A 15,326-nucleotide genomic window follows, 5' to 3' on the forward strand; every position below is an offset into this window, starting at 1 on the left:
TCTAAGGATTAAGTTTTATAAATGTATACTTACTCAGTGCTTTCTATTCCTGACTTCCACACCAACAGTTACCCGAATCTGTCGAGAGTTTTTGTAAAACTAATTTACTTAAACCCAGGTCCCTAACGGTCCCCAGGAGCTGCACTGTAAACAGTCCCTAGTCAACAGGAGTGGTATTGTCGGTTAAGCTGGGACCTGTGCGGGTCTCCGAAGAGAACCTCCAGTTTTATTCAGTGTTTAAGTCTGATGGGGCAATGTACTGCTTTTAAAAAATAAAGTCAAATCTTCACCTTTTAAATCTTTTACGTTGGGAGTTTGTTTCCACCCGGAGAGGGATGGAAGTACACCAGAGGGCGGTCAGCTTTTTGGTTGGGTGTTTTGGATGATTTTCTTGGCGCGCATGCGTGTTGTGTCTCAAGGGCAGACTTAAAGAGAAGTGGGTGTTGACTCGCGGGCAACTGAAGCTGTTGTCAGATTACATCTGTGACTGCCGGGTTGTGGAGTATTCGGGAGACGCAGAGGGGTGAATTTAGGTGTCCGATGTTTGCGTCTGGAGGGGTGTGTAAGACTCTTTGGCTGAAGAAAGTTATTAAGCTTCTTAAGCTTATAGTTATTAATAACTATTTTAAATAACTATTTTAGTTATTAATAAATTCTCAAAAGTTATTAAGCTTTTTTTTTTTTTTAAGCATTTCAGTTTTACGTGCTTGGCTCCCGCTTCTCAACAGATGTTAACCTCGCTTCCACATCTGTTTGGTTTTGCACTGCCAGCTCTTGGCTTTGCAAGTGCTCTCTGTTGTTTGGTTATTGTTGCTCATGCGGCCTTTCTCTTGTCATCCCCACTCCCAGATTCACGGTCGTGTGCATTAATGGACTGAGTGGGATTAATGGGTAAATATGATGTCCTAGTTATCTCTAATCCTGGATTAAATACCAAACTGAAATTTCTAGCTTTGCGGATAGTGTGTAGACATTGTTTTATTTAAAGGTTGATGACTGTATGTTTTAAGATCACTTAAAGTTCACATTTTCTTTAACATACTCCTCCCTCGTTCCTTCTCCCTCAAGTCCTCAAAGCGGTGAAAATTTTGTTCTGAAGTTTTATGGACCCAGAAGAAATTCTTCTTTTCAGAACTGTGGGACTAGTTTTGTTACCAATAATATGAAAGGCTCTGAGTTTAGCCCGGAAAAGAAAAAAAGGGTTAAAATACCAGCGAGGAGACTTCGTGAGGTAGTTTCTCCAAATCAGGGAGATAATTTGGCTTTGCTGAAAGATGAGTTGCCCTGTGTTCCTCCAGCGTTGTCTGCAAATAAACGTCTTCCTGTTAGAACCGAGGCTAGCTTGAATGGAACGTTACGTGGTATGTGACTCCAAATAGCTTTCACTTTTGTAAATCTTTAGTCTTTATTTTCATTTATTTTTTGCGTTTCAAAAATTAGGGGATTTTTAATGTTTAAATTCTCAAACATAAGATACATCTAGTTTTAATAGGTGTTTGAAAGCTGACCCCTTTCTCTGGGAAAATGGCTAGTACAATCAGTCTAATTGAAACATATCCAATAGGTGGAATGAATGAAACACTTCTGTGCTTATTCTTTGTGTGGTTTTTGCACATTGTTCTTGTTCACATCTATGGTGGACGCACTTAACTAGTGGGATGTGTTTACTGTTCATCAGTAGAGGTTTTTACCAAATGCTCTACCTTCTGTTTGGTTGGTGTTACTCAGTTTGGCATAGTAGAAAAGCATAACTTCTGCCTTTTGATGGCTTCCATGTTCCAACTCACTTAACCTGTCTCTCCAGTGAAAATGAAGAAAACATAGGCTTTCCCCATTTCATTGATGGTCATGAGGATCAAATTAATGAATATATGTGCAAAAACAAAAAAATGCATTTATAGTGCTGCTTTTGGGGGAGGCCTGCTTTTATATCATGTACATATTTTATTCCTGGCAAATTCTACCCATAGTATGTCCAAATCCAACATTGTAATGCTATATTAAAACACTTATCTCACTTGATTGTCAGTACTGATCCTTATTTTCTAAAATATCAGCTGTAAAACCTTCATCAGGATATATTTCAATTATAGTTTAAGTTCTTTGCATGAAAAATGGCTTCCAATTTAGGTTTTGCCTTAATATTGAGTTTATAGTTTTGAGTCAAGCCTATACAGTTTCCAAAAATATGATTCTGGTTTTAAAATCACGAAAATTGATTCCTTTGTTTTGTTAGGTTCATCAGACTTGACTAGAACTTATCAGCAGCCTCCATTAGCAAATTCTACTGGGCCAGAAAGGGTAAGCAAAAGAATTCTTAATTATGTTCACATTAAGCTATTCAGTATGTTGAGTAATGTGTTCCTAAATTATGTTTGATGAGCAACAAGCCTTGTTTTTTCTTAAATTTCACTTACCAAGAGAAATGTTTTATATCCAATTGTGACTTGAATAGTATTTGAGACATTAAACAAAAATTCTTCCATAAAATCAAAAATACTCATTACTAAGATGTTGAACAATGAGAGAAATATTGGAACTGAAAACAAGCTCTACTGTTACCTAAGGAAATGGGGTTCTAGACTGGAGACTTAATATACTGTTAGGTAAAGGTAAAGAAATAGTAACAACATCATTTTTAAAAAGTGAGGTATGATTATATGTTATCCAAACGATTGTAAGTTCTTTTGTGTGGTTTTTTTGAGGGGTCTACTTATCAACTTTGCAAAAAAATTCACAATAAAAATGTTTAATTATGTGCTGTACTTGGTCCATCTGTAAATGCTTAGCCTTTGGGTTGGTGTTTTTGTTTCTTTTTTGAGTATGCCTTATTTAATGATTAATGGTATTTGAATTCCATTCTCTAAATAATTTCCCAGATAGATGTGCTATTATATAAATTACCTCTGGAAAGACTGTATCAATATACGTTCTTCAGCAAGATCATGAATAGAATTAGTGGTATTATTTTCTCTTAGCTTTACCAATATGAGACATTAGAATTAGACAAAAAACAACAACAACAACAACAACAACAACAAAACCCAACAAACCTAAAAACCAAAAAACAAAACCACAAAACTTTGCCATTTTGATAGGTAAAGAAAGCATCTCATTTTGTTTTGTCTTCATTTTGTTATTACCGAGGGGGAAATTTTTTCCATGTATATTGCCATCTTTATTCTTTTGTGACTTACATATTTCTGTGCTATACTTTTTCTTACTCATTTGTAGGAGGTCTTTGTATTAACGTCCCAAGTGCATTCTATTATATTGTTAGCCTCATTGACTGTTTTTAGAAAGTTAACAGTTGTTTGTCAGGAGATAGCTTGATCACCTTCCTTTTATGATTTTCTCTTTACCCTTTTCTGATTTAGCAGGGGGAAAAATTGATGTATCTAAGGAATGGGAAGACCAATGTTGAATAAACCTGGTACTTAAAACGTCAAGATGTCTTAGCACTGAATAGAATCTTAGAAATGAAGTCTAGGGTTACATATGTGAACAGAAAGCTGTTTGCCTGTGGAGAAGCCTTCTGAAACTACATTTTGAGCTCAGGGATAAAAAACACAGTGATTACTTTGTGATGTGCCTTGTGTTGGCCATCCTCATGCACTCCATTTGACTCAAAATGAATCAGATTTTCACATTAAACTGTAGCAACTTAATTGTTACATGACTCCCTCTGCTAGAAATGGCAAATGGAGATCTGAGTCTGAATTTTAGGACCACATTGCTTGCTCGTTTATTTACTCATTCAACAAATCCTTGAGTACCTTCGAGGTACCCAAGCATTGTGGTGGTTCTGGGAATCGAGGGTATAAAAACACATGATCCTACCCTCTTGTCACTTAGCTAGTAAATGGTACTTGGTAAGTAATAAATCATAAAGGTTTTCTAGCCTTTCATTTTTCCTTTCATATCCCAAAGGATTTTTCTAAGGATGTTGCAGTGCAAGGATTGCCTTTGGAGAAACTGGAAGAGAGCAACAACCAAAAAGGTAAAAAGGTAGATTTTTTTTTTTTTTACTGCGGTGAAATATACACAATGATATTTATCACTTTAAGTGTATAGTTCTGTAGCATTAGGTATATTCCCCTTATGCAGTTATCACCACCATCCGTTTCCAGACTTTTTTCATCTTCTCCAGTCAAAACCCTGTACTCATTAAATACTAACTCTCTATTTCAAGTCTATCTAGTTTTATGATTGTCTTATTTCACTTAGCATGCCTTTGTAGTTCATTTACGTTTTATGTGTCAGGATTTTCTTTGTAAGGATAGGATTTTATATTTTTACATTTTAAGACATTCATTGATTTTTTTTAAAGACCTTAATTAAAAAGACTTATTATTTTTTCTGATTATTTTGATTATTTCATCTTAATAAGCTGTTAATGGAATCTTTAAAAACCAGAAAAAGGTTTACAGTCATAAAGGTAATTTTATTATTACTAACCTGTTCCATAAGTTTGGTGTTAAGTATTTATTAAAAAAAATTTATAAACTCTGAATTCAAGTTTTGAGTAGTCTTTTGTAAGATAATAGGTTAAAAATATGCTTTGAGGAAATATTTAGTGACTTTTTTCTTTTTTTCTTTTAAAGATTTTATTTATTTGACAGACAAAGATCACAAGTAGGCAGAAAGGGAAGCAGAGAGAGAGGGGGCGAAGCAGGCTCCCCGCTGAGCAGAGAGCCTGATACGGGGCTGAATCCCAAGACCCTGGCATCATGACCTGAACCAAAGGCAGAGGCTTTAACCCACTGAGCCACCCAGACGCCCCTTAGTGACTTTTTCTATGTAGCTTTATTTTTATCTAAGCAGTTTTCTCTTTCAAGTTTGAGCAGAATGTCTCCAATTTATCCCCAGATATTTTTGATACATTTTTCCCCTATCGTCTAGGGTTATTACTATTATTATGCGTTCATTTAATTTGTTCCTTGCACTTTTTTTATAAGAGGGGGAGAAGGGGAAGGGAGAGAGGGAGAGTAAGAACCTCAGGCAGGCTCTGTGCCCAGTGCAGAACCTGTCACGGGGCTCAGTCTCACAACGTTGAGATCATAATCTGAGCCAAAATCAAGAATTGGATGCTTAACGGGGCACCTGGGTGGCTCAGTGGGTTAAAGCCTCTGTGTTTGGCTCAGGTCAGATCCCAGAGTCCTGGGATCAAGCCCCACATCGGGTTCTCTGCTCCACAGGGAGCCTGCTTCCTCCTTTCTCTCTCTGCCTGCCTCTCTGCCTACTTGTAATCTCTGTCAAATAAATAAATAAAAATCTTAAAAAAAAAAAAAGAATTGGATGCTTAACTTACTGATTCACCCAGGTGCCCCAGTTCCTTGCATTTTTTTAAAATTGAGAAATCTTATTGCTGAATTCCTGACCATTCTCTTATTAGTTTAAAAAGCTGTTTGGGATAGCTTACTAAAATTTAACAAATTTTTAGGAATCTGAAGTATGTTTCATGTTTTAATTTTGCAGCAAATGACATCTTTATTTCTTGCTACACCATGGGACAGAAAGATACTTTAAGAGCAGCTTTAAAGCAAAAGTAAGTTTCATTTACAGAAAATAAGTGGGCCATTTCTTATGTTTTTATGTGGTTCTCTAAAATCAGCTTCAGTTACATTTTGGACATAGGAAAAACGTTCTTTTCAATGTATGAAATATATATAAAACATTTTTCATAGTGCTTGATATGTATAAAATACTCAATAGCTGTGAATAGTTATTATAGAAGAAGTACTGTCTCAGGATTTTATATGCATTAACTTATTTAATGCTCATAAAATCCAATGAAGTAGATGCTATCACATCCCAATTTTACAGAATCCCTATTTTATAGATGAGGAAACTGAGGCACACAGAGATTGATTTCCCCAAGGCCATTTAGCAAGTTTTCACTGGGCTGGGATTCAGACCTAGGCACTCTGCCTTTATAGAGTTTGCTCTCTTAATCACTTCACTATACTACTTGTAGCAATGGTCAAGTACATAATACTTCCTATTTACTGTCTAAGGCCATTTAAATTTTTCCTGGTCAAGATTTAATAAAAGGATAAGGTTAGCATCTGGATGGAGCGAAAGGAGACCATGGCTACTACTCCATCGAAGTGGTCCCTCCCTAGTTTATTTTAAATATCAATGAAATACAAAACCAACCCTAACAACAGCGCAATGCTAGGCATGCATCTCCACTACTCTGGAGGCAGTTTTTATTATTTTTATCATTAGCAGATATGGGATGAGATACATATTCTTAGGCTAAATCTATTCTACTCCTGGCCTAGAACAGTCTGGAAGGCCCCTTAGAAAATAAGTAAAATTTTTACTTCATCTCGAACTCTCATTTTATTCAAAAAGGAAATTTTTATATTACTTCAAAATGGAAAACCATTTTTTAAATACTACAATTAAAATGATATACAACAACTAAAATAACAAAATTATTATTTTTCCACCTACGGCTATCTGTGGCAAATGTATTACACTCTGGGAAACATTGAACTAACAAAAATTAAAAATGTCTCTAAACCACAAGAGTGTGGTCTGAGCCAGCCGGAGTTTAAGAGCTGGTTGTTTGGCCTCATCATATTTTTCCTCTTTACCTTTGTTCAGCCTGCAATTCCCAATATGTGATGTGGTTCAGAGAGGAATTTGGATGGTAGATTGTGTTCTGGGCCTTATAAATACGTAAGAGAAAGCAAAAGTAAGAGCATGAGGAGTGGTGCAGTCTTTCAAGTTCTACAGTTGAACCAAAAATTGCAGATTACATCTGACTCATTTGGACCAAAAGGGAGTGTCACTTCTAATGCAGCTGACCTGCAGTAAGGACCTTACCAACTTGCCTTCAAGTCAGAACTCTCCTAATGGAAATCTCTGAGACCTCTCAGAACTCTCAGATCAGGGAAGGAGAAGTTGTTTATGAACAAATGGATGGTGAGAGGTAACAGTGAACACTAACCCCTCTTAGACAGTAGATCTTTCCCCATTTCAGGATGAAAGAACAGAATTAAAAACAGAGTAGGATGGGGCGCCTGGGTGGCTCAGTGGGTTGAGCCGCTGCCTTCGGCTCAGGTCATGATCTCAGGGTCCTGGGATCGAGTCCCGCGTCGGGCTCTCTGCTCGGCGGGGAGCCTGCTTCCCTCTCTCTCTCTCTGCCTGCCTCTCTATCTACTTGTGATCTCTCTCTGTCAAATAAATAAAAAAAAAATTAAAAAAAAAAAACAGAGTAGGAAGCGTTGTGAGAAGGCGGTTGCAGTGTAGAGAATAATTGAATCAGAAACATAAAAATGACTCTCATGTTGGGTTAAAAGACAGTTTATGTCTCAAGAGACAGATTTTGCTGTAGTCAATGTCACTTGAATTTACTGGTTTTATTTTTTAATTTTTTGTTATTTTTAATTTTTTTATTGTGTTATGTTAGTCACCATACAATAATACATCATTAGTTTTTGATGTAGTGTTCCAAGATTCATTGTTTACATATAACACCCAGTGCTCCATGCAATATGTGCCTTCCTCAATACCCACCACCAGGCTCCTGAATCGCCCCATCCCCCCTTCCCTCCTCTATAAGTCCCAGTTTGTTTCTCAGAGTCCACAGTCTCTCATGGTTCATCTCCCCTTCTGATTTCCCCCTCTTCCCTTTTCCTTTCCTTCTCCTAATGTCCTCCATGTTATTCCTATGTTCTACAAGTAAGTGAAACCATATGATAATTGACTTTCTCTGCTTGGCTTACGTACTGGTTTTAGAGAATGGTAGATGGAATTTGGCAAAGTGATTCTAAAATTTACCTGGAAGGACATATAGTTGAGAATATATATATATATATATATATATATATATAATTATATTATTATATATATTTATTATTAAATTAATAATAATTAATTTTAAGAATACAGACATATAGAGGGGTGCCTGGGTGGCTCAGAGGGTTAAAGCCTCTGCCTACAGCTCAGGTCATGATCTCAGGGTCCTGGGATTGATCCCCAGATTGGCCTTTCTGCTCAGCAGGGAGCCTGCTTCCTCCTCCTCTCTCTCTGCCTGCCTCTCTGCCTACTTGTGATCTCTGTCAAATAAATAAATAAAATCCTAAAAAATAAAGAATACAGACATATAGAATACACATAGTTGAGAATACCTAATTTGGGTGGAAAAACTGGAATGATGGAGAATTTGTCCTATTTGATATAATTGCTCTAAATCTATACTAATCAAAAGTAATAGACTAGAGTCTGAGTAAAGATTCTGGCCCGAGTGTCTAAGACAGGGTAGAATGTCCTTACATGTGGATGGAGAGGATGCAAGGGGCTAAGTTATACTTCTTTTTTTTTTTTTTTTAAAGATTCTATCCATTCATTAGACAGAGATCACAAGTAGGCAGACAGAGAGAATGGAGGAAGCAGGCTCCCCACTGAGCAGAGAGCCCGATGCGGGGCTCGATCCCAGGATCCCGAGATCATGACCTGAGCCGAAGGCAGAGGCCCAACCCACTGAGCCATCCAGGCGCCCCCCCAAGTTATACTTCTTTAAAGGAGAGAAAGGGCAAATCATCTTAAAATGTTAAGGTATGATATGTATTTCTTAAAAGGCTCACTGAGATAGCAATGTCAAAAGATGAATTGGAAGAGGACTGGACTGTAGTCCAGGAAACCAACTGGCTACAAATTTGGAGGTGATCTCTTTGAGAGGGATTTAGTTGGTCCTCAGTACATTGGAGGGTCTTGGAATGAGGGTGGGAATCATGCTGGTTTGGAGAGGAGTAGCCAGGTTTGGAGGATAGAGATAGAATTGACAGGAATTGATGATTTGATCTGAGAGTGAAGGAAGAGCTAAGGATGAATCCCAGATTTTTGTCTTGTATAAATGCATGGTCAGTCGTAGTATTCACTGAGAAAGGAAATCCTTGGGAAAGAATTCTTGGGGGAATAAATTTCATTTTGGACATATGCAGGGGTTTGAGGTATCTATGAGATATCCAGGTTAAAATGTCCAGTAGGAAATTCAATATAAAAGTCAAATTCACAGGGGCGCCTGTGTGGCTCAGTGGGTTAAAGCCTCTGCCTTCGGCTCAGGTCATGATCCCAGGGTCCTGGGATTGAGCCCTGCATCGGGCTCTCTGCTCAGCGGGAAGCCTGCTTCCTCCTCTCTCTCTGCCTGCCTCTTTGCCTATTTGTGATCTCTCTTTGTCAAATAAGAAGTAGTAAATAAATGGTGGTCTGAACTCTGGGAACAGTTGAAGTGACTCAGGGAGGGTGAAAAGAAAGATGGCATAGAGTAGGACTCTAAGAAAGCCAAATCTTTAAGAGCTATGCAAAAAAGCAAGTGAACTTCTAAATGCTACTCAGTTTATCCAGAGTTGTAGGAGTGTGTGGTGTTAATAAACCCAATGGGAATGAAGTTTTAAGTTTGATAGGCTTCTCAGAGGTAAAGAAAGGTAAGGACTGAAAAGTGTCCATTGAATTAAGCAAAAATTATTACTGGCCTTCATGAGGGCAGTTTCTTCATGGTATTGGTCTAAATGCCAGGTTCAGAGGATTTAGGAATAAGAAAAAATTCTAAAAATAAGATGAAGAAATAATTTTTCTGAATGAGACAGTTATATATTTTCCCAGTTTTTTACACTTGGAAGCTATTTACATTTGTATTTAATTTGATAATTAGAAAAAAAATTTAAAAGCCTATTAAGAAGCTGATGTCTGATCTTACAATATTATTTCTCTTGTTGCTCCACCTAATGTATTCATGTAGAATGATCGATCTTAAAGGGTAACTCACATTCAGACTTCAGATAGGAATACTAAAGGATAGGAATATTTGAATTATATTTTCTTAATACACCACTTAATCAGTTAGATACATAATGAGTGCCTACTGTGCTTAGTTCTTTCTTAGTTGCTATTTGGCATAAAAGAAATCCCCCCTTCCCTGCCCCTTACCCCACCCCCCAGGTTGCTCAGAGCTTAGTTGGGGAGAGAATGTGGACATACATGGAGGAATGAGTGATTAGAACTGTGATAGGAAGCAGCATTGCATTTAATATATTACGGAACTGTTCTGCACAGACATTTAAACCATGGGGTGACTGCTTATCAAGCCTCAGTTGTGTAGTATAGGCAGTAAAAGCAAAAGGAGTTATTGAATGGAGAGATCAATTGAAAGTGTTTAAGGATAGGTTTTTTGAAGAAGGTTCAGTCTTGTGTTGAATCTTAAAGACGGAGCAGAATATATAGTAAGTTGAGTGGAGGAAGGTTGAGAGAACAGTGATAAAAATCCTGGAGTCAGATGTGGGAAGGGTGTGGTGTAGCCAGTGAGGAGCAATGTAACTCCTGAGAGGTTGTGTGTGAACTAACAGGTGTATATAGGAAGCAAGGGAGACAGGGATGGGGAACGGTGTGTGTGGACAGTCAAACAAGCAATTAGCCTAGTCATTTGTCTCTAAGGAACGATTTTAGATTTTTGAATGGTGGAGAAATATGGTTGGGAAGTTTCTGAAGGAGTACAATCTACAAGAATGAAATAGTTGGCAAGAGATGGTGAAGCTTTTTTTTTTTTTTTTTTTTTTTTTTTTTAACCAGAGGCAGAAGCATGAAGGGAGAAGTATTATTCTGAGAGATCTAGATGTTGTGGGACCATCTCTAGGAATCATAAGCCAACTGTGCCTTACTGTATCTGTGACTTTGGCCAAGTAAATCCTATTACCTCTGTGGACCTCAGTTTCTTCGTCTGTTGCATTAGGATGTTAGGATATGTGGCCTATTGGGTTTCCCTTACTCCGTTGTTCTGTGACACCATTCCTGCCATTGTGATGAAATAATTGACAAAACTTGGTGACTCATTTAGATGTGAGAAGGTAAGAGGAGAATGGAAAAGTCAAGAAAACTTCAAAATTTTGAGACAGAGAAAAATGATGCTCCTAGTAGAAATGAGGAAATATCAAATAGGAGTAAGCTTAAGAGCTGCTCTGGGTCTTCTTAGAAAACCGAAGAGAAATCCAGCAGTTAGAGATGGAGGGCATTCCTTCTGATCTTACTTAGACTTACCTAGGGACTCTGCAGTTTTGTCTGGTTCCTTTCATTGTTGTTGTTGTTGTTGTTGTTTAGGGCAAATATATAACAAAATTGAGCCTTTTTTTCCTTTTTTCTTAGTGTTTACTTAGTTAAATCTCTCATTGTAAATATGTATGTATTAATCCAAATTGCTTCAGCCTGTTTTATGCCCTGTTTTAACAAACTTTGTGGCATTTATTAAATCGAAATGAGCTAGAATTAAAAAAAAAAACAACATTTTTTTTTTAGCAGTTTGAACAATTTCTCTTGGGTTGTCTTCCTTTGGAAGTAAAACATGGTTACTTGCATTCTTAGAACCTTTTCTGCATGTTTTGCATTTGTCCTTGATTATATATCTTTGTAATTGTGCCCACATCTTTTTCATATGTGCAAGCCTTATTTTCTGAAATATCACAGCCTTCCAGGAATTATCTTCTTATATCTTTAGTCTATAGCGACCTTTCATAGATTTCATTAACCAAGTGACTGATTAGATCCCGATATGGAAAACCAAGTGATTCAATTTTTGAAAAAAATCAAGCAAACCCACCTTCAGCAATTTATCACCACGGATGCTTCTTGAAATGGCTCAGTGTGGCTTACTGAATATATTTCTATTCCTCTTTCATTTACAGAGCTCAAAACATGCCTGTGTTTAAGGAAGTAAAGGTACAGCTTTTAGAAGATGCAGGCCCAGAAAAGGATGCTGCTACTCAGGAGACGAGAATTTCACCCAGCGGAATTGATTCAGCTACAACTGTAGCCGCAGCTACTGCAGCTGCCATCGCTACGGCAGCCCCTCTGATCAAAGTATAATTTTCTCCCCAGATATTTGCAGCTTCTTTGTCAAATGTAAAAATACTTATGAGGAACTGAGTGTATAAATGGTCATATCCAGCTGTAGGCCAGGGTCATTCTGGTTGGTCTCAGTTTGAAAGAGTTTTCCTATTTGTGTTTGTATATTACCTCTCAGAGTTGAGACGTACCCCTGCCTTGCTGTGATAATGCTAGACAACCTAGGACTGCCTGGTTTCAGCCTGAAAATATCACATCCAGGGAACCCTGAGAACTGGGCAACCTGGGACAACAAGTCATCTTTATTTCAGAACTAGAAAGGAACTCAGAGATTATCTGTGGCAACCCCCCTCTGTTTGCAAATGGAAAACTGAGAAACACTGTCAGAGTAGGCACAGGTCCCAGAGCTAACAGGTGGCCAAGCTAAGTCTGGGACTCCAGGCTGCTGACTTAATTCAGCCTGAGATTAAGGGGTATCAAAAGCTAATTTGTTTTGCTATTTGCTTCTTTTTAATTATCATTTAAGTATTTTATTTCTGGCAGCAAAACAATTCTTTGTTGCAAATGTGTCATTAATGAGAGAAAAAAAATCTACTTAAGGCTAACTATCTTCTTCTTTTTATTTCTGTGATTTTTATTGTCAGTCACTTTAAACAGCCTTTATAGTAACTGAGTGTATTTTTGATGTCTTTTGATATTTTATTGTTTCAGGTACAGAGTGATTTGGAAGCAAAAGTCAATTCTGTTACAGAATTACTGAATAAGTTACAGGAGGCTGATAAACAGTTGCAACGTGTTACAGAGCAGCAAACAAGCATTCAGAATAAACATGAGAAACTACATTGTCATGATCATGAAAAGCAAATGAATGTGTTTATGGAGCAGCACATTAGGCATCTTGAAAAATTACAACAGCAGCAAATAGATATTCAGGTATCTATAATAAAGCTAGCACACATCCCATGGTCTTTTATCACTTGGATCCCTGAGCTAATATTCATTAATAATTGCAATAGCTCATTACATTGTAACAGTTTTCATTCTTAAGTAATGATTTTTGAGTTCATTATTCTTCCTGTACAAGTGGAGACCTCTCTCTGCACATTCTAGAATGGTTCAGATACCACTAGTTCTATAAGACATTTCCATGGAGTTAGCTTTTCCTTCTTTTGTGGTATTTCCGTTCATACCATTTTTTTTTAATTTATTTATTTTCAGCGTAAGAGTATTCATTGCTTTTGCATCACACCCAGTGCTCCATACAATAGGTGCCCTCCCTATTACCCACCACCTGGTTCCCCAACCTCCCACCCCCCGCCCCTTCAAAACCCTCAGTTTGTTTTTCAGAGTCCATAGTCTCTCATGGTTCACCTCCCCTTCCAATTTCCCTCAACTCCCTTCTCCTCTCCATCTCCCCATGTCCTCCATGTTCTTTGTTATGCTCCACAAGTAAGTGAAACCATATGATAATTGACTCTCTCTGCTTGACTTATTTCACTCAGCATAATCTCTTCCAGTCCCATCCATGATGCTACAAAAGTTGGGTATTCATCCTTTCTGATGGAGGTATAATACTCCATCGTGTATATGGACCACATCTTCCTTATCCATTCGTCCGTTCATACCATTTTTTAAAAAGATTTTATTTATTTGACAAAGATCACAAGTTGGCAGAGAGGCAGGCAGAGAGTAAGAGGTGGAAGCAGGCTCCCTGCTGAGCAGAGAGCCCCATGCGGGGCTCAATCCCAGGACCCTGAGATCAGGGCCTGAGCCAAGGCAGAGGCTTAACCCACTGAGCCACGCAGGCACCTCTCTTCATACCATTTTGAAAGGGCTCATATTGCATTTCAGTGACTTGTTACATCAGTGCTTGTTAGGCTGAGAATATGCATCACAATCACATGAAGAGCCTTATGAAAATACACATACCTGTACCTCTCAGAAATTCAGACAGCAGGTCTGGGATGGGGCCTGGGAATAGAAAGCTCTAATGATTCTAATGAGATGAGAACCATTTGGTATACATAGTGCTTCTGCATTTAATTAATCAAAAGCATAAACATTTTTAATTGCCTTTTGAATATGAGGCATTGGGTTGTTATAAAAAGAAGAGTTATCTTCAGAAGGAACTGGTAATATAGTTTCTTATTTATTTTGGAATTTCCAAGTCCTGGGACAGTAGCCAGCACTCAGGTACTCAGTATACTTTTTTTTTTTTTTTTTGAGTGAGTGACCAGCATTATAAATGCATTGGTTTTTATTTTTTCTTAATTAATGTGCAAATTAAAAACTTTAAAAAATTAAAATAGAACATTCAGAAGAATATACAAAAGTAAGTTTATTATAGCTCAGTATGTTATCACAGAGCAAACACTAATATACTGTACTTCTTAAAACTTCTTATTAGAGCTTGGCTTGAACTTTCCATGTGTTTGAAGATAGTATTTTTATTGGAATAATTATGGCCATACAGAGTAAGGTTTTAGTAAGTACTCCATGTACAACTGAAATTGATTGCAATATGGTGAGAAGCTAGGAGTGGGTCTGACAGAGTGCTGGTCCCTAGTCTACAAATAACTGCCCTTTTCTGAGCCTTGATTTCTTTACCTATAAAACATTTTATTTTTTTCTTTAGGTAAAAGATGACACATTTGAAAAGTACATTGATTTCTTGAAGAGAGGGTCCTACTTGTACTATATGCCTGCCTGCTATTTATCCATTTTTTAATAAGTCCATTATTCATTGATTTTTTTTGTTTTTAAATTCATTGAGTTTCTTAGTTTGGAAGAATGGGATCTTTCCTAATGCAAACATCTTATTTATAAAGCTTATAATTACAGGGGAAGTTGAAGCGTTAGTGACATATTTGATATATTAGTAGTTCAATAAATGCTTAATGAAATGAAATTTGTTGAGTCTATCCCATTTGTTTTATGTAGAGATATCTCTACACATTTTTTTAAAAAATATTTATATATTTATTTATTTGTCAGAGATCACAAGTAGGCAGAGAGCAGGCAGAGAGAGAGGAAGGGAAGCAGTCTCCCCACTGAGCAAAGAGCCTCGGCTCGATCGCAGGACCCTGGGATCAGGACCTGAGCCGAAGGCAGAGGCTTTAACCCACTGAGGCACCCAGGCGCCCCAGATCTCTCTCTATTTTTTTTTCTCTCTACACATTTTTAAGACTTCTGTAAAACTGTAAATATTTTTAGATTTTCCTTTACCTCATAAGACTCTTTTGAAATCAGTTTTATTAGATACATATAATTTCCAGATATTTTAAGATTTTATTTATTTATTTATTTATTTATTTTTTAAGATTTTATTTATTTATTTGACAGAGAGAGAGACCACAAGTAGGCAGAGAGGCAGGCAGAGAGAGAGGAGGAAGCAGGCTCCCTGCGGAGCAGAGAGCCCGATGCGGGGCTCGATCCCAGGACCCTGAGATCATGACCCGAGCCGAAGGCAGCGGCTTAAT

General features: G+C 37.4%; 1 protein-coding gene across 6 annotated transcripts in view; it reads left to right on the top strand.

Moving 5' to 3' along the window:
• The first annotated feature begins 442 nt into the window (after positions 1 to 442).
• Positions 443 to 15,326, top strand: part of KIAA0586 (KIAA0586 ortholog) — a 126,363-nt gene continuing 111,479 nt past the window's right edge. For 2 of the 6 annotated variants that reach the window (XM_046009767.1, XM_046009770.1), the window contains exons 1-7: positions 452 to 558; positions 1,069 to 1,361; positions 2,237 to 2,301; positions 3,931 to 4,000; positions 5,479 to 5,548; positions 11,688 to 11,862; positions 12,559 to 12,780. In XM_046009767.1, coding sequence (XP_045865723.1) covers positions 1,163 to 1,361; positions 2,237 to 2,301; positions 3,931 to 4,000; positions 5,479 to 5,548; positions 11,688 to 11,862; positions 12,559 to 12,780 — 801 coding nt within the window. In that variant the 5' untranslated portion in view covers positions 452 to 558; positions 1,069 to 1,162. Of the gene's footprint in view, positions 559 to 849; positions 892 to 1,068; positions 1,362 to 2,236; positions 2,302 to 3,930; positions 4,001 to 5,478; positions 5,549 to 11,687; positions 11,863 to 12,558; positions 12,781 to 15,326 lie in introns of all 6 variants that reach the window. The other 4 variants (XM_046009768.1, XM_046009771.1, XM_046009769.1 and 1 more) reach the window with 4 other exon arrangements.

Source organism: Meles meles, chromosome 6 (assembly GCF_922984935.1).
Source record: "Meles meles chromosome 6, mMelMel3.1 paternal haplotype, whole genome shotgun sequence".
In the NCBI taxonomy this organism is placed as follows: domain Eukaryota; kingdom Metazoa; phylum Chordata; class Mammalia; order Carnivora; family Mustelidae; genus Meles; species Meles meles.